The following is a 23,481-nucleotide window of genomic DNA, read 5'->3' on the forward strand; positions in this document are numbered from 1 at the left end:
CCTGTGCTTGGTCATTACTTCCAGTGGCACACGCTCGGCTGGTGGGTGCTCTCGGCCTTGTTGACATGAGTGAGTGGAGTGTACACAGTTAGAGGCGGCCGGCGCAGCCGTGACACAGTGCAGTCGCCCCAGGGACCAAGAGGGCTCTTGGTCCCTGGAGGGAGCGGCCGAGAACTCGGCGGGTGTGGGGTCAGTAGCACTGACACCAGCTTCTCCCACTCAGTCCGTCCTGAAGGGCCGTCCCACTGAGCCTCGCTCTCCGCGCTTCAGCCAGAAAGGACTGCCCGGCGCCAGCCCTGCCCCAGTTCTGAGACAGCACTGGATTCACTGGCCCACCTTCTCTCCCCTCACCGCTGCCTGCACGCTGGTACCTTCCCTGGCTCAGACTCTGAGGGTTACACCGTGGGTCCCCCCAGGGGCCTCGACATGCCTGGTGTGGGGGCTCACGGTGGCTGCGCTGTGCAGCGAGGATTGAAGCCAAGTGCGCAAGCTCACCTGTACTCAGGGCCCACGTGAGCGTCCACACCACTGTCCCTCTGGAAGGAACCCGTGAGCTGGTGTCCCCGACCAGGGCCTTCTCCCACACTCGACGTGTCACACGTCTGCTGGGTCACAGCTTTGCCTGTTCCCTCCTTGACGGCTTTGTACTTGCGTGAGGCCTAGTTCACTGATTTCTGGAAAGATAGCTTGCCAGCACCTGCCCGCAGAGCTGCCGAGGGACCCTCTGCAGCTGCCCACAGATCCTGAGGTTTTAAACTCCTCCTTAAAGGCATAAAAGAAGGGGCTGGCCCAGTGGCACTGTGGTTAAGTGCACACGTTCCGCTTTGGCAGCCCAGAGTTCGCCAGTTCAGATCCTGGGTGTGGACATGGCACCACTTGACAAACCATGCTGTGGTAGGCATCCCACGTATAAAGTAGAGGAAGATGGGCACAGATGTTAGCTCAGGGCCAGCCTTCCTCAGCAAAAAGAGGAGGACTGGCAGATGTTAGCTCAGGGCTAATCTTCCTCAATAAAAAAAAAAAAAAAAAGAATAAAAGAAACTTAGGACCATGGTTGAGGTTTTAGCCAAACGTTTTATTCCACCAGACAGGCACATGTTAAAGCGGGAGACAGCATGAGGTCCAGCCAACAGCTCACGCTGGACCCTCAGGGTCCGACGGGGAGGAAGGTACAAGAGGAGGGTGCCCTGTGACAGGTACTGATATCAACAACACTCGGTCAACAATACTCGCATAAAGTGCTGATAAATAACTTAAACGTTACAAAAACGGGCGGCACACGGAGTCGCAGCGTCACTACCGAGGGCGCAGGCCGCTGGCGTCTAGATGGCGGCCGGCTCCTCGTGGCCGCGGTGGTGCACGTGCTCCAGCTCTTCCGAGTCGGACACCTCGAAGCTGGCCTTGTACTTGGCCAGGATCTTCATGAGAGGCCGCAGCTTCAGCCACCACTGCTCTTTAGGAATCCTGTGCCTGCGGACAGGAGGAAGCAACGTGAGCGCCACGCCAGGCGCCAGCAGGGCGGCCCCGACCAGAGGGGTCGTGGAGTCACTGAGGAAAGTCTGGTGACAAAGCAGTTCTCGTAGGTCAAATGAAACAGCTCTATTTCTAAAAACTCCACCCTTTTCTAAAGGTCTTGTATTTTCTAACTTGGCTTCCTTAAAATACTTAAAGGAGTGACTTATGATAACGAGTGATTGACAGTAGCTGCTCTGTCATCTGGGACCCCTGTCATCATTCCTTCTACTGGCACTAGGGTTCCGACTCGCGATGTTTCCTTTACTTACTCGAAGTCCGTTTCCTTCTTGAGCTCTGCCACAGGTCGGAAAACAAGGTTTCTTTTGCTTATTCCCAGCACACAGATGGAATCATCACTTACAAATCTCCTTCCTGTAAAAGACAGAAAAGTGATCTAAGAATGAATAATCCGTCACGTTGACGGGGCAGATAAAATGGCCAATGGAGGAGGGAAAGGGGAGGGAGGAGAGCAGGTTCCCCGGCGGCAGGGGAAGCAGCATCCTGTGGAGGATGAAGAACTGGGAAGCCGCAGCCTGGCTGGCCGGAAGCCGGGGATGCTCACGACTCCTGGGAATCCTGACAGCGAGGGCAGAGAACATCTAGGGATCGGTGCCCTTCAGCCCCGGGACCTCAGGATGGGCGTCTTCCCCGGGGGCAGGCTGCTTTCTCTCGGGGCGTCGCTTAGGCACCCACGAGTCCCCTTCAGGATGAGAGAGGAGAGGCAGCGAAGGGCGCCGGCCTGGGTCGTGACGGGGCCTCCCTCACTGCACTCACAGGGCGGCTGACCGCTTCACGGGAGACGCTCAGGGAGCGAGGACCCTGGGGAAGGAGCTTTCCTGCGGTTGCTGGTGAGTAAATCTCTCACTGATACAGGAATAGGAAAATTGGCTTAGATTGCAGACAGACTGCAGTTAAATATTAATAAGAAACGTATGCTCGTGAATGCACATAAGGAGAGGCTGGAAGGTAGTGAGATGAGCATCGTTAGATGAATTGAGAAAAGAAGAAACCCAAAAGACAAGAAATATAAAAGCAGAAATTAATGTAGAAAACAAACTTAGAAACAATCAAGCCAAGATCAGTTCTTCGAAGACTAACATTAGGCTGAATCTATTTACAGCGCCGCTTCTGTAAGTCAGACATTGGAAGTAAAGCTAATAAACACACACACAGATCTGATGTGATTGATCGAGAAAACTGAGGGGCAGAAATAAAGACATTAGCACAGATGACCAAGCTCTGGAATGAGTGGGACGAGAAATGGCACACACAGCAAAAAGAAAAGAGGATGTTTTAAAAAATTTTCATGCTGAAGTTTCTGAAAATTTAGATGAATTGAAAATTTCCTAGAAAATATCGCTGACAAAACTGATTGAAGCAGTTCTCTAACATAAAGACAGCCCGCAATCAGCTCTCCCTACAAGGAAGTGGGAGGCTGTGACGAGATGTCACCGGCAGTTTCATCAAACATCCCAAAATCAAAACTAAACTCCCATCATGCACGTTCTTTCCGAGGGGAGCCCCCCGACTTACTCGACAGCTGGAACAAGCCTGGCCCCACGCCCAGGAGGGGCAAGATGAGCCAGCAATGGTGGAGGCAAAAAGCCCACACAGTGAGGCCAAGAACAACGCACAGGGCCTGGGGGCAAGGATGGGGGGAGCGGCGTGCTCCAGGAGGGCAGGTGGGCTTCACACGAGGAGTCAGTTAAAGGAACTTCAATGACTGTCTGACTCGATGTAAGAAATGTGTAGCATCCTTTCACGTTTGAAAAAGGACCTAATGAACAAAGTACCAGGTACCTACCGGAGTATCAGTGTGTCTATCAAAGACCCACCGCAAATATGAAGTTGCAGGCAGACAGACTTGCATTACATATGAATAAGAACTCTTCGTCCTGAAGCATTGAAAACATCCTCTCCTCCCATTAAGGTCGAGCCCAAGCCAGGAGTCCTGCTGTCACTGCCCTTGTCAGGACTGCTCTGGAGTCATACACACCCACAAAGTTACCAAGGGAAAAATGGAAGGTCGTATACAGACAGTGACAAGAACGTGGATGTAAAGAGCCAAACAAAACGAATCTACAAATACTAGAATGAGACTGCCTGTACAAAGTTGCTGACTGCAAAACCAGTTTATAGAAATTGTTTCTATACATAGACCAGCAATAAGAAAAAAGTTTAATACTATTTACAGCAATATATTTTCTTAAAAATCAAGTCAGGAATAACGTTCCATAAAAGATATGCATGATCTTTAGGCAAAACAATGCTTTAATAAGAGAGAAAAAAAAGGTCTAAATAGATGGAGATACGATGTCCATGACTTAGAAATTCAGTATTTTAAAAACATCAGTTCTTCCTGCAAATGATTTAGTGGTTAAATGTAATTCCCCCAAAAAGTCCAACAGAATTTTTGGTGGACCTTGACAATGATTCTGTCGTCTCCCTGACAGCACATGTGGCCCAGGTGGAATGACTCGCCCACCAGAGGCCAGGAATTGTTTATGGAGCTGGAATACTGGCAAGGATCGATCACTGAATGCCAAAAATGAACCAAATAGCCCAGAAATGGTCCCATAAGTTTATAGATGGTCTATGAAGGAGACCAGACTGCAGAGGGGAGGGAAGAATGGATTTTTCAATAAATGACACCCAAATAATTGATTATCCACATGGGAGAAAATGGAATAGGCCTTAAATTTCATATCAAGCCAAGTGGATTAAAGAACTAAATGGGTAAAAGAAGAATGTTTTCATAAGACAGAAAGCTCAAACCATAAAGGAAAAACTTAGTAAACTGGCTACATTAAAATTAAGAGCACTTCAGGGGCCAGCCCGGTGGCGTAGTGGTTAAGTTTGCATGCTCTGCTTCACTGGCCCAGGGATCGTGGGTTCAGGTCTTGGGCATAAACCTACAGACCACTCATCAAGCCATGTTGAGATGGCATCCCACATACAAAAGAGAGGAAGACTGGCAACAGATGTTAGCTCAGAGCCAATCTTCCTAACCAAAAAAAAAAAAAAAAGCACTTCATTAAAAGATAACTTGCAGAAAACATCATGTATGTCACAAATGGGAGATGGGATACATGCAACATTGTGACTGGCAGAATAGAAAATAGAAAATATTCCTATAAAGTAATATAACCAAAATATGTTTAAGTCTATAAAATGATATAAACCAAAAAACTACATAATTAGAAAGATAAACATAACCAGCCAACAGAAAGATGGGTAAGATACTTGCAGAGTTCAGAGAAGAAACAAGAGCCTTGAGGAAGCGTTAAGGAGCTGGCGTGGCCCTCTCCACTGAGCAAGTTTAGCCTCTTAAAGCCGCATGAGATGCCTCACGCCCAGCCAACAGCAACAGTTCAAAGTGTCGCCCAGACGGGAGTCAGGAGCCCGCACACCCTGCGCTGAGCGTGTGGTTGGGGGGCCAGTTGGATGGGCCGGCGCATTCGCCATGACCCAGCATCCTGCTCCCCGGTCAAGGCACTGCAGCATCGCGCATGTCAGCAAGACCCGGGACACCAGGTGTCGGGTCAGCAGAGCGGTAGGGTTGGCCGGCTCCAGCGATGGGACGTCAAATCATGGACGCACATCAGATGGTGGCTCTCAAAAACCCAACGCCCCGTCAAAGAAGCAGGTCACAGGGAAACACACACTGCGGGCTTCCGTTCACACAGACTACAGAAGAAGCTACCGAGCCCTTGAAGGTTCAACCCGGTGGTAAGACTGAAGGAAGTGAGGAAATGAGTAGCACAAAATTGTGAGGTTCCTTCTGGTGGGGAGGGAGCAAAGTGTAACGCAGGAAGGACAGACCAGGTGCTACAGGAGGACATAGTCTGGATCCCTCCCCATCCCAACGGTCAAGGGATCCTTGATCTGTGCTCTGAAAAGAGAAGTGGTGAGTGAATCAACGAGTGAGCCTTAAGTATCTTAAGTAAAAGCAAGTCCAGAGGATTCCATGTGGCAAAGAAAGAAAACCAGGAGAAGAATCACAGCTCCAGGTCTTGCTGATGGAGCCCCGTCTGTGTGCAGCCATTGCCTGGCTATTAGAAGAACCAAGTCACTAGTCCCTGGAATGCCCTCCCTCACTAATAGGCAGGAATAAAGCACTTTGTTACAGTAATTACACTTACACCTAATTATAACCCTGAGGGTCATAAACAGTGACCGCAGAGTCTAGCAGAACCATCTTGTCACGTGCAGCTCAAGGCTCCATTTCGGCAAAGGAGAAACAAGCGCCCACTTGCCAGAGCACAGACTTCCTCCAGGAGCCCAGCCCTGTCTCAGCACCGCCCCCGCCCCCACCACCACAATCACTTGGTACCTTTGCCCTGAGACTCCTTCAGCTTCGTGGTGATCCATTGCATGGCTCTAGCAGACATTTTGGTTCCAAAGTTTCTGTCGAAGGGAGAAGGCGCTCCCCCCTGTCGGTGGTCAGAGTGACAGGAGATGTTAGTTACATAACCGTCCCTTCCTGGCTGTTTACTTTTGAAAATGAAATAGAAAATAAAATTACTGTTCTTTAACAAAATTCACATCATATTTTTAAGAGACTCAAATTCGTTATGGATTTTGGTTTTTGGTTTTTTTTTTTTTTTTGCATATTTCTATCTCCTTGTGTATAGGTGGGACCAAAACCAACCCCGTAATCCTGTGCTGGATCAGCCTGTCGGCGAGCACAGGGCCTGCCCCATAACACTAGGATGCTGGTCAACAGGACCGGTCGACTAGCAGCTTCACTACTTTAGAATCTTCTATCAGGATTTCTTAACCTTATTTTGGGATGGGGAGGGGGCACGGTTTCCTTGAAGCTCTGATCAACGCTGTGGGCTCGCTGTCACAAAAGACACCCCTGCCTAGCCTTCCATCATCTAATTTCAGGGGTTCATGGACCCTTTGAAATGGATTAACAAGCCCTAGGTGGTTCCCGAAGATGCACAGAGTGGGAGGTAGTGACGGGAAGAGGAGGCGCGTAACCAGGAGACTGGCGCTGGGCTCCATGCCCACCTCCAGCTCCGCCATCTGGGGCACGCTTACTGGTCACAGAGCAAACCCCGAGATTCCTGCCAAAACATTCCGATTTCATGAAAATCTCACATAGTATCGTCTATTTCAATTTAAATGGTTAAGCCACAATATTGAGTGAAGTATTTAATGTGAATAAGTTTTTTTTCCAATTAACTGCTGTCACTATTTATACGAAAGTTGAGAGTTTTCCTAAAAATGCCCATCCACCCAAATATCACAGAAAACAGAAAGGATCCCTGAGCTGGTGATATTCAGGGTGACTTTTAAACGGAACCATAAGCTAATTGAGATGTTTTTAATCACTTTGGAATTTACTTATGAATACACATTTTTTTCCCCAAAATAATAGCTAAATTAAGATATCCATCTACAAACAGGCCACCAGCAAGGGCTCCTGTGCCGTGTGGCGGCGCCGCCCACCTGCTGCATGTGGCCCAGCACGTTCTTCCTGCAGTCGAACACGCCTTTGCCCTCTTCCGAGTAGAGCTGGTAGATGAAGTCGGTGGTGTAGTTCTCGCTGCAGCTCTCGTTCCTGCAACGAGCGAGCGCGCGGCTGAGTCGAGGGGGGCGGCAGCCGCAGACGGGATGCCCCAGGCGCCCGCCACGCTGGCCCATCAGCCCTTCCCACCCCTCACCCCACACATCTCCTTCTTTCTTTATAAAGGTCAGGGGCGTCATGAAAGAAATGACGTGGAGATAGCTTAAAAAAATAAAAAGCAAAAACAGATGTTACAAAATGACTCCTTAAGTGCTCAAATGCACACACGTTTCTAACACAAGGCACAACTTCTCTAGGTCCTTCCCTCCGTGTTTGGAGGGAGACTCCGCGGTAGAGACGACGGCCCAGTGGGCTTGGGTCAGGGGTGGGCTCTTTCTCACATGAAGGAAGACAGGCGTGCCGTTACCTGAGCACCAGTCCCCTCTGGATGGTGGTCTTCATCTTCTCCGTCAGGTGCTCCACGTTGGCCTGGAAGAGAGTGTCAGTCAGTCAGTCCGACAGTAAACTTCTATTAAGCGCCTACTGTGTGTGGGTACCTCGTGATCTGGGTGCCTAATGGAGGAGCAGCGAGGGCGTCAGACAGGGCAGCTGCCCCCAGGGTTTATGTCTCAGCAGGTGAGGGTGGCAAAGACTACATCAGGTTGAGACAAATGTGACAGTAAGGAGAGCAGAACATGGTCACACAGGACGCATGTGGAGGGGCGCAGCTCCCCGACTGGACGTCTCAGTTGGTCCGTGGGACTCGCAGCTTCCAGGAGAGACATTTTCCAAAACAAGGTTACGTTTACCTGCATTCTTTCTATCTTAGTTGTGTATGACTTGCTAACGTCTGTCCTGGATGGGCTTTGAGGATACATGTCTGGAGGCCTAGCTGCCTGCCCCGACCCCAAGCCCCCAGCTGCCGGGTCTCGGGGACGCCCCAGCCTCCCTTCCTCCACAGAGGGGGCTGAGCCACCGACCAGCGCTGCAGGCACCCCGCTAGCCCTCCGTCCAACAGCTGTGGCAAGAGACCCCAGTTGCTGCAGAAGAGGCACCTGCGACCTTCAGACATAAAAGCAGCCCACAGGGACAGCGAGCCTAACGCAGCCGTGGACACGCAGCTGCTGACATGGCCTGTGGTCCCTCGAGTCTTGTTCTCCAGTCAGCAATGCCCACAACACTGCCTGAGTGAAACCCACTCTGCTGTGTCCCCCCGGGGCCTAGCCACCTCCCGGGGCGCCGCGCATCCCCTCGTTAATCCAGTGTTTCCAACAAAGGCTGCTCCCGGGAGGCTCAGAGCCCAGGAGGATGTGCACCAGCGTGCAAACTTCCTGCGCTCAGCCACACAGGACAGCGCCAGGCCCAAGAGAGGCCGTGTGTTCGTCCCCATCAGCTGCCCACAAGGCACGAGACGTCCTTGTTAGACGGTTTCCAACCCACCTATGGAATACGGTGACCTAACAGGAGGCGAAATCGTGTAACAGACAGAAATCTAATGCATTTGGGCGACACGAGCAGAAGGTGCCCTGAGACCTGGGTGCTGGCACTGTCATGCGGGGCAGAGTCCTGACACTGGGGCCAGCGCACCCACCACGGCCCGGGTTCAGTGAGCCGATGGTTAGTGCCCTTGCCATCCCCCCACACAAACGCCCCTCCGTGTGACGGGGCGGCAGCAGTGCGCGCATTCCGAGTGCCCAGAGGCCTGGTGGTGCCCACGTACCTGCAGGTCTCGGATGTCAAAGGGCTCCTCAAAAATGTAGGCGGCGTCGGCTCCTGCAGCAAGCCCCCCCATGTTGGCCAGGTAGCCGCAATAGCCCCCCATGGTCTCGATGATGAACACGCGGCGCTTGGTCCCGCTGGCCGACTGTTTGATGCGGTCACATGTCTGGGCACAGAGAAGGACACAAGTCACTCCAGCGCAGGCCCAGCCGGCATGGAGACAGGCAGCACTGAGGGCCCGATGGGTCCTGAGCAGGCAGACACGGGCTTCCAGCCCAGATGCCGGCCCCGTGGGCCTGGGCAGTGCAGTCACAGGCCCCAGTGAGAGGGCAGGCCTGTCACACCCTTGGCCAGCACCCTGGGTGGGTGGGAGGCGCCTGCAGACCCGCTCACTCCACCAGCACCTCTCCTGGGGGACAGACAGTGGCTCCTGGACACAGGCCCCAGAAGCTGTCCAGACACAGACAGCAGGTCTCCCAGGGAAACGTCTGCCCTCGGCCCTCCTGGAGGACACTAGCTTAGCGGCCAAAACAACAGAGAAAACTGCCCGCCCCTCCCCCCACGGCTCTTCCACGCCGCCATCCTCCCTCTCAGACAACACCAGCCTCCGACCAGGCTCTGTCTCTAAGACACTCTGATCCAGCTGTCACCTCGCTCAGACCTTCAGTAACACCAAAGCCTCACATGGACGCCCTGGTTCCCGGCACCAGCGCCCGCTCCCCCTCCAGCCATGTCCAGTTCCCGGATGGGCTATCCCCGAGGCCTCCCCAGGGCCTCACACGTCCGTGGCAGGCTAGAGAGTGGCCCCCAAAGATACCCAGGTCCGAATCCCAGGAAGCCAGGAATGTTCCCCTATAAGGTAATTAAGTCCAGGATGCTGAGGTGGGGAGATGATCCTGGGTTATCCCGTGGTGCCTAAACGTAATCAGCGGAGTGGAAGGGACAGGGCTGGGCACGCGGGCGGCACGCCAGGCCCCCCAGGGCTGCAGTGACGGGCATCCTTTTCCACTAAGTGGAGAACTAGTGTCACCAGTTCAGAGGATGGCATCCTCATCACTTCATGGCAGAAGAACGTTGCTGGCAAAGATGCTCTCCTGCACAGCTGAGCTGGACACGTGCATGTCTGCGCACTGGCCCGAGTGACAAAGATGAAGAAACCCGAGTGAATGTGACAGTGGAGCCGAGGCCCCCGTCACCCGTAAGCCACCAAAGGTCACAACAATGGGAGCTGTCAGCACGGCCGCCTCTGCTCGGGGCTCAAATATACCACTCCTAAATTCTCTCTCTGCATCCCCCAGGCTGTGTGTGAAGGCTTGACCCTGTCTCCTAAACCCAGCAAATCATCGCAGCCTCATCTCGTTCGTTACTAAAGGCAGAACTGACAAGTGAGAGGCACAGCACCGGGTGCGACCCTGTCCCCAGTTCTCTGACTGTAGGGTGAGAGGAAGGAGCAGAGGAGAGCTGAGATGCTGCCTGGCTGGACCGGCCCCCCCCCCCCCCCAGCCACGTCCACTGTGCCAGTGTCCCCAGCGGCAGACAGACGATTCTCTGAGAAAAATCTCTGGGAATCGTCCCCCGGAGGAAAGCCGTCAAGTTACAGTTCCAATACTCCTAACATTTTGCCGCACTGCTGCTTTAATAAGTCGAACGTGAAAAGAGGAGGTGGAGCTTGGAATACTGTTAAGATAGAAAAAAACCCATGGACTTGGATGTGAGGCCACGGTCTTGCCTGTCAGTCAGTCTCCCATAACCGAGATATTCCCCAGAGGCTGGGTGTCTGCTAAACTTGAGTGGCCAGACCAGGCAGGGGCTGGCGAGGGCTGGAGGGATCCCACCCGCAAAGTGCAGACTGCTGGAAGCCGGGGTAATGTGCCAGATGCAGGGTCGAGGGGCAAAGCAAGCGTGAGCATCTGAGAGATGATGGCTGCACACGGCCGAGGTGTGAAGAGAAATGCAGGACCTGCACAGCACTGAGTAGCCAGTGGCTACTTTTATGGCTCTGTCTACGGCCATCTTAGGTGCAGAGAAACAGACTCCAAGAGGCCAAGGGCTGGGCCCGTGGGAGCTTCCAACCTGGGAATGAGCCCCTCGGAGGCCATCACCCTCTAAACAGGTAGGACAAGCCCATCCCTCAAGAGCAAATTGAGTGAGAAAACGGGCAAGACGCTCCAGAGGGACCCACGGTCTCAGAGTCAGGCTATGATGCGACAGAATCGGGACGGCAGCCTGGCAGAAGCCTTCCCCTCCTCTGCCTGCATCGCAGTCAGCTGGGAAAGGAGTCGGACGGACACTCCGTCCCCCACGGTGCTCCCAGGGTCGGGGCCAAGCTGGGCGGAGGAACCTCTCCGACAGGGAGAGTTCACACTGCACACAGCCTGGGGGACAGCGCACCTCAGCTCCCGACGCACCTCCGCTTCACAGGAAGCACATGCCCCAGGCCTGGACGGGCTGCGCTTCCCTGGAACTGTCTGTCACACACACCTGGCACCTGACCCCATCTGCACGCCCTCCTGACTGCTGTCTCCTCTGATGGACCACACACGTGGCCACCCACACACCTGGCTATGCACACACCTGGCCATGTACACATGTGGCCATGCACACACCTGGCTATGCACACATGTGGCTATGCACACACCTGGCCATGCACACACCTGGCTATTCATATACCTGGCCATTAGTACACATGGCTATGCACACACATGGCCATGCACACATCTGGCTATGTACATATACGTGCACATGCACACATGTGGCCATGCACACATGTGGCTATGCAGACATCTGGCTGTGCACCTTGGGCACCGGCGGCCAGCCTCAGCAGACACAACCCCTCAGAGTGCCTGGGAGGTATCAGGGCTTCTTGCACAGGGGGTATAGAAACAGACACGGCACCCAGGGCGCTGAGGGAACCTCTCTCCCTGTCAGTGGATACAGACAGCCTCACCCTCAGATGAAGCAGCTAGGAAAACTCTCCCGGGGTGGGACGTGTGATATAAACTCCCGCTAACTGGAAAAAAGAGTGGTACCAGACTGGCCTGCTCATTCTGGAGGACCAGATGGTTTCCCTTCAGTCTCTGTTTAGGGGAAAGAGAAAGACCACGCGTGTTCAGCATGACCGGCGGTCCTCTCAGGGCAGAAGAGACAGAAACGAGGAGATGGGGCTCTCACCTCCACGATTGCGTTCATGCCCGTGTCAGAACCCAGGCTGCACTCCGTGCCCGGGACATTGTTGCTAATGGTGGCAGGCAGGACGCAAACGGGGATGCAAAACTCCTCGTGGTTGCTGCGTGCATCTGCCATGGCGAGCGCGCTCTCGAAAGCCTGCAGCAGCGGCGTTGGGGGTGGTTAGCCGGCCCCGCAGCGGGGGCCTGATCAGCTCCATCCGTGCGGGTCAGGCGGAGGGGGCTCCCGGTTGGCACGGAGTCAGGGCAGGACACCTGACAGTGCGCGGGCATGGGGTGCGGGCCTCCCAGGGGCCCCCCACCGGGCATGGGTGGGACGTAAGCAGGTGCACAGCAAAGCAGGGCCAGAGGCCGCATCAGGGTTAGTATGGACGCACAGCGGTCCTTTCCTGCCATCTCAGACGTGAGGGAGGCAAATTAGGTGGGAAGACCCCTCCTCGGTAACTTTCAGCAGTACACCGAGCTGGGGCCCCACCCACTAGGCTTCATCAATGACCTGCGTCAGTGATGGGAGATGTGCAGCCCGGGGACTGGGCCGCCTCTCTACTCTCAGTCAGGAGGACCAGCCTGGCCAGGCCCTTCGCGATGCTTACACAAGGCAGCACCGAGGAGCTGTGCCCCAAACGTGCTCTGGACCCACAAAGAGAAATTGGCTCCGATGTGAAGAAAGGAGCGTTATTAAGCATAGGGGCAGAGTTTGGATTCTCTACCCCTAAGTGTTAATCAGAACAGGTCATTAGCAGACACAGGTACACCCGTCCACCATCCCCGGATCCACCAAGCTCCAAAAAGCCAGGCTTCTGGTGGCACATTTGTGCAAACAGACCCACGTCTGGTCTTTATTCATCCCACCTACGTGCCCAGGGTGCGTCCTGCCACAAGAATGTGCACGACTGAAGGTAGGTGGGCCCCACGCCTCCCCGAGCATGTGTGCTCTGTTGCCCCTGACCTAGGGGCCTGCGGCCCGAGATGCGTAGATGGGGGACCTGCCGTGGTTAGTCCAGGGAGCCACCAGGAGGAAGGTGAGGTGGTCACTCAGCTGCCTCCTGGTCCTTCGGCTATCGCCCTCTGCACCCCAGCCAGCCCCTCTCCATCTCTGCATGGACCCTGCCTTTGGGGCCTCCGATCACTTTGGGATCTTAAATCACTGCCATCTGTTTCAAGGGATGTGGGAAGCACCCTGTGGGGGCTGTCCTGACACCACGGGGGACCTGCAGCATCCGGGCCTCCACTCACCAGATGCCAAGGCACCCCCTGCCCAGTTCCGATGACCAAGTGTCCTTAGACATTGCAGATGTCCCCTGGGGGACCAAATCGCCGCCAGGTGAGAGCCACCCAACTCCGAACAGAAGGAACAGTTGGTACCGAGACGCCCGCAGATGGTACCCCGAATGCTCTTCCTATACTGACAGCCTCTGGACGTGAGACTGTGGCCTGCAGGTGGCCTGAGCTGCTGAATGAGGCGCAGGAACCGATGCTACACCTGCTCTGGTCTGCAGCCCTGAGGGCTCCCTGGACCCCGGAGCAGACAGGAGGGACACAGAGCACCAGGTCCCATCGGCTCAGCTCCCACCCAGCATGGTTTCTGCCTGCACCCCTTGTCCCTTACGTGGCCAGCTCAGACGAGTTCCACCCCAGATGCAAATCTTCTAACAAAGATTCAACTTCATCTCGGCTTTAACCAACAGAACTCTGGAAGGAACCGACTTCAACATGCCCTGCCCAAGCTCGGGTCCCCACAGCTGCAGGACAGCCGGAGCAGACCCAGGAGCAGCCATGGCAGCTCACACTCAGTCATCCTGACCGCCCAGTGCACCGCTGGTCACTAACCAGACCCAGAACCACAGCCCCGGGACCGCCTGCCCGCTGACAGCCTCAGGGCACTCCTGTCCGCGTACCCCGGGCGGGCGGGCCTGGCGCTGTGGCAGGCGGGGACCTTCTTGCTGTGTAACCTGGCTTTGAGAAACCCCAAGGAATAGAAAACCCAAGTTAAAAGATCATATAGTAAATCTCAAAATCCCTCTAAGGGGAGCAGGATGAGTAATGTGGAGTGTGCCCTGGATATTTTGGTTTCCAAGTTTTTAACATCACGCGTTTTCAATCTTTATAATCTGGAAAAAAAAAATTCTTGGTAGCAGAGGAGCCTGGAATTATAAAGTGGGAGAATCTTGTCTTCATGCCTAAAAGTGCATAACGCATATCACAAGGAGGGAAACAGCAGCCTGGGCCAGGACCCACAAATGACAACCTTCAAGGTACCCCGCCCCCCCCAGCCCCGAGAGGGAATCTAATTAGGTAACAATTAGGCAAAACGAACTTCCAGTCGCTTCTACTGCAAGCTGAGCAGAAGCAGATTCAAAACCCAGCTACAGCAGGGAAAAGAGCAGTAAAAAAGAAAGATGATAAAATTTATTCTGCGACAGACAGCGACCTTTCAATTCACAGCTCGATCAGGATCGGTTAGGCCAACAGCAGCGAGAGCCGGAAGCACAGGTGCCCGGGCAGCGGCCCAGCAAGGCTAGTGACCACACAAGGACAAGGACGTTCCAGCGGGGACACACGCGGCCCTGGGCAGGGCTTTTTAGCAAAGAAACCTCGGAAAGTTTAAGCGGCTCACAAAAGCAAGAAACAAGTGCAAAGCATCACTTACCATTTGAACTTTATTTTAAAAGCGTTTCTTTTATTTACCAGCGCTAGAAACAGACGTGATGCCACGGGCTATGGAAAAAAATCTGAAGGAAACATTCACGAGACCTAGGTCTCAAGGAAAAAAATCTTGAGAATTTACCGAAAAATTTTAGACACCAAATTTTAAAAAAACAAAAGAATTGTGTTCTGCTGCTGATCTTCAAACTCATATGCGATTTCCCAGGCGTGATTTACAAATACGATAATAAGGATGTATTTCTGTTTTTGTTATTGGCTCTTGGCAAAAAAACCTAAAATAGCATCCTCACCATTTTAGGTGTAGTTAGCATCCCCAGTCTACAAAGGGGAGGAGGATGCTCCTGGCCGCGGCCATGTGTGATGAATGCTAATAGCGGATTCAGGTCCACGAATAAAACCACAAAATATTTAGTTCAGGTTCTACCATCAAACACCAAAGCAGGGCCGTCAGACCCAGGATTTATCACAGTAAGGTGCTGTAGGCTTCAAGTCAATTTGGCTCAGCCAAAAAAATAATAATTTTAACAGTTATCCAAATCACAAAACACTGTGATCGATCCACATGGACCTGAGCCACAGATGCTGTTCCCCAACGGGCCTGGGCAGCGAGATGGCATCCTGGCCGCAGCACAAGACAAGAGCAGCAAAAATCCCTGGGAGCCAGATCAGGGGTTGCTGGCAGGCTTTCTCATATACTTTTTTGAAGACAGACAGACCCCGGGCCTCGCTCCAGTCTCTAGCACGCTGGTAGATAAAAGCGGGCCGGCGCCCTCTGGGTTAGCATCCGCGGCACCTGCTTTGCTGGCCGCACAGACTTACGTCGGTGATAGTGTTCAGGGCGGTGTCTGCACCGATGCTGAAATCGGAGCCAGGCACGTTGTTGGAGACGGTGGCGGGGACCATGACCATGGGGACACAGAACTCTTCGTGCTTCTCCCGGGCAGCTGACAGTTCCAGCAGTCCCAAGTAGGCCTGCCGGACAAGTGTGTGCAGTTGTGGGGGAGGAAGCGGGGAGCAGAGGGGCATCGAGGGGCTGCTAAAAACCAACATGGAAACGCGTTAGCATCACAGACAGGCACCAGTAGGTCTCTGAGCACAAAGGACACCACGGGACATCGTCCTAGAGAAACAAGGCTAACTCTTATTGGCAAGAGTGATTCTTTGGGCTTCTTACATTTTCTTTAAAGTAAACTGAAAGATCATCATGGGACTGATCTTGGTTGAATTGAAAAAATTAAGGTCTACAGTCTAATATGTAATCAAAAAAATAGGGGCCGGCCTGGTGGCCAAGTGGGTTAAGTTCACACGCTCTACTTCGGCAGCCTGGGGTTCACTGGTTTGGATCCTGGGCGTGGACCTACGCATCACCCATCAAGCCATGTTGTGGTGGTGTCCCACATAGAAGAGCTAGAATGACCTACAACTAGTTGTAGGATACACAACTACATGCGTGGGCTTCGGGGAGAAAAAAATTTTTAAAAAAGAGGAAGGTTAGTAACAGATGTTAGCTCAGGGTCAATCTTCCTCACCAAAAAAGAAAGAGTACCTTAAAAAAAAGAAAAGAAGAAAAAATATATAAAAAACAAAAATTAAAAAGACATTAATCTGGCCATCTAACTACCTTCCTCTCTGAAGAGCCACTGGCTTCAAATTCAAAAGAGAGCATTTCCATAGGCTTGAAATACATGAGAACTCACTGAGCCGATGAACCCCAGGCAAGCAGGCAAGTTTTCGCTTCCCGAGGAGGTCACTCTATTGGCGCCAGGTGAGGGTCCCACCACAGCTCACCACCTGCTCTGCTCGGCATTGTAACTGTCCAGTGGCAGGTGGGCCTGGGGTCCGAGGACCCCAGTTCATGAGTGGCAGACGGCACTACGGGCGGTGGGAGCCAGCAGGGGGCCATCTCTCAAACCCGCAGCACAAAGGAGCCAGCAGGGGAAGGGACACGACCACCCACATACCTCAAACCCACCAATGATCAATAACGCATTGATGCTGTGGGTGCGCATCTGCCCGGCAATCTCCGTCAGGTACTTCCCAGGGAGGGTGCTGCAAGAAGTTCAACGGAGACACACAGTCAGACAGACTCCACACGGTGGACAGCAGCCCTGCCCCCAGCCCACCTCCCTGCCTTCCGTGGCTGAGCCCCGTGGCCCCGAGAAGATCTGTGCCCTCCTCCTCGGGGTTGGCAGACGGCAGGCAGGGCTGGGGAACCACGCAGGGCGGGAGCAACCAGGAATCAAATCTCAAGAAAGCATCTTTTCAAAGGAAAATGGGATCAGACTTTTCAGCTGTCCAACAGCTCGACCTCAAAGCATCCCGCCGCCTCCTTAGAACAGGGATGAAGCACAGTGGCTTCCAATACTCACAAGGGCTGTCTGAATGGAAACTCCAGTCTCTCATCACGCACACAGACCTTATCCAGTCTAAGCCCCTTAAAGTCACCTCCACTCATCCTTGCTCTCCTCCCCTTCTATCGCCGGTTTCAAACAACACGGCCAACAGGTGGAACCAGACACGTGGTAACTGGCCGTGCCCCCACCCAAGGGCCCGCCCGACACCCACCCTGACCTTTCTGTCATGCTGACTGGAGAAAATAAGGGGCTTATATTTTTGGTAGATTTCAAAAGTTGTAGGGCAAAAACATTCAGGCCTAGGTAATCAGGGCACACAAGCTGACATGACGTCAACTATAGGGTCCCTCCCAGCATCCAGCATCGTCATAAGGTGCTGACAACTTGCCCTCCAGGCCCCCCCAGAGCAACGCCCAGGTCGGGTCCTAAAGCCGACTCTGCCTGGGTGTCCGGGACACTCGGGAGGGGCCCAGGAGGCTCACGGGGAGCCCCCTGCTTCTGCAAGGAGCTCTGAGCCCAGAAGACCAACAGCCAAGTACTTGGAGGGACCGGATGGCAAGCAGCTTCGGAGGACAAGCCGCGCTCTGTGGAGTGTGGCCAGCAGCCGGGCCATAGGGGCCTGGCTGCAAAGCAGAACGGAGGGAGGGGCAGCTTCTGTGGGACAATGAGCTAACCGTTGCATGGAACCCAATGTTTATCAGACTCCCATACGGAGCGATCTCCTTCGGTGCTAAAACGTGATCTGTCGTAATGACTGATACTAATACTTGCACCCCTGCGACCAGAGATGGAAAGACCTCAGGCTGTAGGAAATCACAGCACCTCTGAAATTATCCTGTCCCGGCCAGGCTGGAAAACAGACACTCACTGTGGTTCAGAAGCCCACGTTTTCAGGCTGGAATCACTCAGGTCGTTTCTCCACTGTGGGAATCTGTGCCCCCGGCACTGGGGAGGTCTGTCATCCCCACAGACCCGGAGCCACTCTCAGTGACACACTAATTCCAGTTTACGTAGGACTCCTGGTCATACAGCTCAGTGACAGCTGTGGTCTTTACCACCTCACGAGATCCAGGACTGTCGCCCACTGTTGGGCTCTTCAAATCAATGGAAGTGAGGAGTCTTGGAGGAGCAGCTCCCACGTTCCCCGCCTCATCTCTTTTCGAGGGCACATCTCATCCGTCCCAAAACCTAACCCAGGCCCCTCCTGGAGCGGGGCCAGGACGTGAACCAGCACCAGCATCCTTGGGGACCCTTTATAGGAAATTAAAAGCAGCAGCCTCTGCGCCAGCTACTCTGTTCTAGAACGTGGCCTTCTCTTCTTCCTCAGAGCAGGTCAGAATCAAGAGGGGAGATTACCGTTTTGTTCCAAGAATGGAGCCTCCTTGGCCGGTCCAACCTCCGACATCTCCCCAGCCGATTTCTTTGATCTGATGAGTAAACAGAATGAAACGGCCCAGTGAAAAAGACGAGAGAATCAGAAAGCTTTACGAGCTGCTCGGATGGCTGCCCCTCGACAGGCTGCGGGGCTGCGAGGACTTGTGAAACCTTAGGAAACGCTGTCTCACGAGGCTGAGTGAGTCAAGCCCTGAACAGGATTCTAAGAACAATGCATCAGGAATAGCAACGGGCTCCAGGCCCTGCCCGGGGCAAGACCTTCACATCCTATGCCCCGGTCGTGTGGACCAGACGGATAATTCAGTTGGCCAAATTCTACCATTGGGAAATAGAAGAATAATTAACACTATTAGTAATTAATATCAGCATTTCTAGTTGATATAAGATTAAAAGAACACTTCTTTTCTTAAAAACTGAAAATGATCTAAAAACATGGCTAAATGCCCGCTGGGAGCCTGCCCCGACCCGCAGCTCTCCTCAGGGCCCTGGGCTGTTGTCTCTACTCTCCAACAAAGCCCCTTCTTCCACCTCCTCCCTCGCCCTTGGGGACCTCTCTGTCAGTCTCAAACACCATCTGTGTGCTGGAGGCCCCCCAAGGAGCATCTTCACCCAACCTCTTGAAGATCTGTAACACAGTATCCACCTGCTTAAAGGGCACCTCCCCTCGCTCAGCAGACGTCTCCCGCTTAACACCCCAAATCTCAGTCCCTCCCCGTCTCCATCGACTGCACCTCAGACCAGAAACAGACTCGCCTCGCCTCCTTTTTTCACAGCTGTGTCTACTCAGTGAGCGAACTCTACTGGCCCTGCCTTCGAAACACGCCCAGACCAGAGAAGATGCCTCGCCCACTGCACAGCCCCCAGATGGACCAGGCCCCCACTTCTCCTGCCTGGGTCACAACAGACTCCCCCGATAGCCACCTGAGATTCCTGATTCTGCTTCTTGTGAAAATGCGTCTGCACAGGCCACGCCCTTGCCCAATGCCTCCCTTCTCAGAAGTGAAGGCAGACCCCACACCATCACCCACACGTGGCCCGGCCCTCGACTCCTTCCCCTCATCTCTCCTTCCTCTCGGCTGCAGCCGTGCCAGCCCCTCCCACCTCCCAACACCCCAGGGCCTTTGCACCATCCTCTGCTCTGCATGGAACGAACGTCCTAAGTCCCTGTGGGCCTCACTCAGCTGCTTCGACCTAGTCTAGTTTGAGATGACCTTCCAACAGCGCTTTCTTTAGTGTCTGAGCGCAGACCCCCGACCCCACCTTGGTGCGTCTTTTCACAAGTCAGCACCTGTTTTTACTTTCCATCCTCCCCCTCCCCTAAGATGCAGACTCCTGGGAGGCCGGGAGCTCTGCCTGCTTTCTTCTCTAATTTAATTCCACGGCGGATGAACTCGGGAATCAGCGGCTGAGTAATCAGGTGAAGAAAAACCACGGACTGGGACACACGTGGCCGAAAGGTGTTTAAGATCCTACATCGAGGGACCGCGGTCAAGTTAACGAATGTCTCTGTGCCCCAGTTTTCTCATAAGGAAAATGGGGATCATATTTACGTGATCCGATTTATGGCGAGATTTCAATGTTAACATATATAAATCCTGCAGGAGCAGTAAGTGTACAGAGTAAGCCCTCAAGAAGGGTTCATCTTTTCACTAAGGTTTTATCCCCAGCACGTGCCTGCCATGTGCCGCCCTACGCACCCGGCCCACAGCATCCCATCCATGCTCCACAGCAGCCTTTGGAGAAAACAGGAAAACACATCCCACCTGAGCTTAACTGCAGGGCCTGGACCACACCTGGGACGGGACCCTAACACAGAAGTCGTCCTCAAAAAGCAGTCACCATGCTCACCACCGACAGAGCCCCAGGTGTTAAGCCCTGGAAGGTTCGGCCCCCCATTCACCCACGACCTCCCCTTCCCCAGCCGCCCCCAGGGACTCACCTGGCCTTTGGCAAAGCCTTCAAAGCCATCATAGACGGCGAACATCTTGTGGCCGTCGGCGATGCCCACCCGCACGGCCGCGCGCACGGCGGCGTTCATGCCGGCGGCTGGCGCGCCCACGTTTATGACACCCACGTTACAGTTGCTCTGCAAGACAGGAGGGCATGTGCCACCCGTCACACGGGGTCCCCACTCTCACATGCTGCACACCCGGGAAGCAGCCTGCCCTGTCAGGCCAGGTGCTGGGAGCTCACGGCCCAGAGTGGGGGCCCCATGCTGGGGGAGGGGAAGCAGCGTCGGTCCACGGCAGGAGGGGGGCCAGGAGAGCAGGACAGCGATGGCCTCGCAGGAGCCAACATCTGAGCTGACCCCAAGCCGGCCAGGGCAGAGAGGCATCCACCCCAGAGAAGGGTGGAGATGGGCAGAAGAAGAGGGGGCCATGGCCGGCCACATCACCCACCTTTGGGATCTGGGTGTCCGGCATCTTGATGGCAAGCCGCTTGTAGGTGTTCAGGTTGTTCTCGAAGCTCCTGGAAGAAAAGGATGCTGTTGGACCAGAGGTTAGAAGAGTTGACAGAGCATGGAATCGGGGGCGCTCATCTGGGGAGAAGGGGCCACAGGGAGCACAGGTGCCAGACACAGGTATTCTGCAGGTGCTTGCTGTCTCTGGGCTCTCAGGGGAAGGAGCCCCAGGATTACCTCATGTCCCGTAAGGTCCTTGGTGGGAACCCACAGCACTGTGTGTTTCCAGTTACGGAGAAGGTATGGGCACAAATGGGCTGAGGATCAAAGGCATTTAGCACTCAAGCTAAACGCCTGCCACCTGTCACATTCTCCCCTAACCCCATTAAGTTCTGAGCAGCCCCACCCACCCAAACACAGACAGATGTTTCCCCCTGACCAGTCGTCCAGGCCTTCAACCTGCAGGAAAGCGCCTCCTCGTTACTGTCTCGACTGTTGCCTTCTTGTACCGACACAGAACGAGCACAACCTCGCAGCACGTCCCAAGTGGCCGGCCTGAGGAGCGAAGGCTCCCCCCAAAACAGAGCTGCCTTCAGAAGAGTTACCTTCCTCGGAGCTGCACAGCATCCTTAAACCTCCTCTCATCCATCGCCTTCTGCACATCCTGGGTCTTTAAAGAAATGAGGAGAGGAAGAAAGACCACGTCAAGGCTGTGTGCGTTCATGGATCAGGCACGGAGAGGCAGAAGCAGCCCGGTCCCTCCATCCTGTTCCCTTCACATTCAACCTCAGAGGCTGGCGGCCTGGGGCAGCGAGGCTGCAGCCAGCCTGACACCGTCCAAGTTGAGGGAGGAGCCCGTATGCGCCCAGCTCAGGCTGGCACGGAAAAGGACGAGGGGGCACTGTGGCCACGCCATGGTAAACAGCCCCTGAAACCTCAGGGGTTTCGCTCCACAAAAGCAGAGCCAGAGGAACTGCCCCTCTCAGGAAAGCTTCTGGAAAACTCCCAGTTTGACTCTGGTGAGGACAAAGCAAACACAACGGCCCGCCCTGGGAGCCGGAGGGCCAAGTGGAGTGGGGGCAGGCCACGGGGCGGAGGGCAGGGTCCTAGGGTAGGTGCATGGGGACCAACATGCCCAGCCGGCACCAGCCTCTGCCCCTCAAGCTGAGGCTCTTGGGCAAGTTATCCATCCATCTGGACAGTTCCCTCGTCGGTACGGTAAGAAAATACCCCTACTTCTAATGCTGTCTGCAGTGACGAAAACACGGCAGATCCTTGGGACAATGCCTGACACAGCAGGTGCGCACACACAGGCATGTACACACACCCACAAATTACATATACACATGCACATACATCCACACACAATCCCATATACACATGCACACATATGCACAGGCAGACGTGTACACGCACAATCACACGTAAACACACATAAACACAATCTCATATACACATGCACACACATACACATGCAGAAAATCATGTATACATATGCACACATATCCACACAGGCACACATGCACACACAATCACGCATACAAACACATGTGGAAAATCACATATACACATGCACACAGGCACACATGTATACACATGCATGCACATCCACAAAGGCACACGTGCATGCACAATCATATACACACGTGCATACACATATACACACGATAACATATACACATGCACACGTACACACATACAATCACACAGACACATGCACAGCACACACAATCACCTCTTCACATGTACACACATCCATACACAATCACATACATGCACACACATACACAGGCAAACACGTGTGCACACACACACAGGCTTTTGGATAATATGTGTCTGACGTTCCCTTCAACAAGTCCCTGGACTTGATTGATCACCTCTCTGTATATGTTCTAAAATGCAGACAGAGCCACAGGAAAGCCCAAATAAAATGACAGTCGTGAGAAAACTTTGAAAAACAGAAGATAACACTTTGTAATGCGACCGCCCTGCGCAGCCTCATCTAGCGGACGGTTAACGGCAAAATTACAACCCGTTTTCCTGTGCCCGTCAGCACGCACTCCAGGGCCTGAAGGAGGCGGGTGCAGGCCGCAAGGTCACCTCAACTGCCATCCCAGTGCCAGGTCGCAGATCTGAATGTCCTCGGGGACAGGAGGGCAGGAGCGGCTGAAATTCGAGGGGTTCAAGCATGTCCCTCCTCAGCCCATGGAGCCCCCCACGGATTCTCGCAGAAGCATTTCCTGCGCGTCCACACAGATTTGTCTGCGCAAACCCACGTGGATCCTCCGAGCACACTCCTTCCCCACAGAGGGGACACATTTCTAGGGGTGGCTGCTCCTACGTGTCCCAGAACCAAGAACGGACCTGGTCCGGGTGTTACAAGGCCTGCCGCCTCCCCCACGGGGCAGCTGCTTCTGTCCCAGGAAGGGTTGACAACTCGCCATCCATCTAATCAGCAACAGACAGAGGGACAGTGGCGTGGACGCGGGCACTCACCATCTGCACGCACTTCACCAGGGGCAGGCGCACGGCCTGGTTCCCGCTCAGCGACACCACGCAGGCCGGGGTCTCTGGGGTGGCCTGGAGAAGGGCGACCACGGCCTCCACGCCCATGCGGCTGGCCTGGAAACGACATTCACCATGTCCAAGACAGCCCACCGCCAGGCAAAGAGGCGCCCCCATCCCGGTGCCTACAGGAACTGCTTCCACAGCAGAGGCCCCATCCTGCCT

At 54.1% G+C, this 23,481-nt stretch overlaps 1 protein-coding gene across 2 annotated transcripts in view; it reads right to left on the minus strand.

Annotated features, from left to right (window-relative positions):
* Positions 1-1,054: 1,054 nt before the first annotated feature.
* PFKP (phosphofructokinase, platelet) overlaps positions 1,055-23,481 on the minus strand; it is a 59,868-nt gene continuing 37,441 nt past the window's right edge. The window contains exons 10-23 of one of the 2 annotated variants that reach the window (XM_070600973.1): positions 23,248-23,373; positions 21,357-21,421; positions 20,750-20,819; positions 20,290-20,436; positions 18,312-18,382; positions 16,563-16,650; positions 15,421-15,573; positions 11,921-12,073; positions 8,751-8,915; positions 7,458-7,519; positions 6,973-7,084; positions 5,849-5,948; positions 1,785-1,887; positions 1,055-1,470 (exon numbers count right to left, since the gene is read on the minus strand). In XM_070600973.1, coding sequence (XP_070457074.1) covers positions 1,323-1,470; positions 1,785-1,887; positions 5,849-5,948; positions 6,973-7,084; positions 7,458-7,519; positions 8,751-8,915; positions 11,921-12,073; positions 15,421-15,573; positions 16,563-16,650; positions 18,312-18,382; positions 20,290-20,436; positions 20,750-20,819; positions 21,357-21,421; positions 23,248-23,373 — 1,563 coding nt within the window. In that variant the 3' untranslated portion in view covers positions 1,055-1,322. The remainder of the gene's footprint in view (positions 1,471-1,784; positions 1,888-5,848; positions 5,949-6,972; positions 7,085-7,457; positions 7,520-8,750; positions 8,916-11,920; positions 12,074-15,420; positions 15,574-16,562; positions 16,651-18,311; positions 18,383-20,289; positions 20,437-20,749; positions 20,820-21,356; positions 21,422-23,247; positions 23,374-23,481) is intronic. The other variant, XM_070600971.1, reaches the window with a different exon arrangement.

This window comes from Equus przewalskii, chromosome 30, assembly GCF_037783145.1.
Source record: "Equus przewalskii isolate Varuska chromosome 30, EquPr2, whole genome shotgun sequence".
Lineage (NCBI taxonomy): Eukaryota > Metazoa > Chordata > Mammalia > Perissodactyla > Equidae > Equus > Equus przewalskii.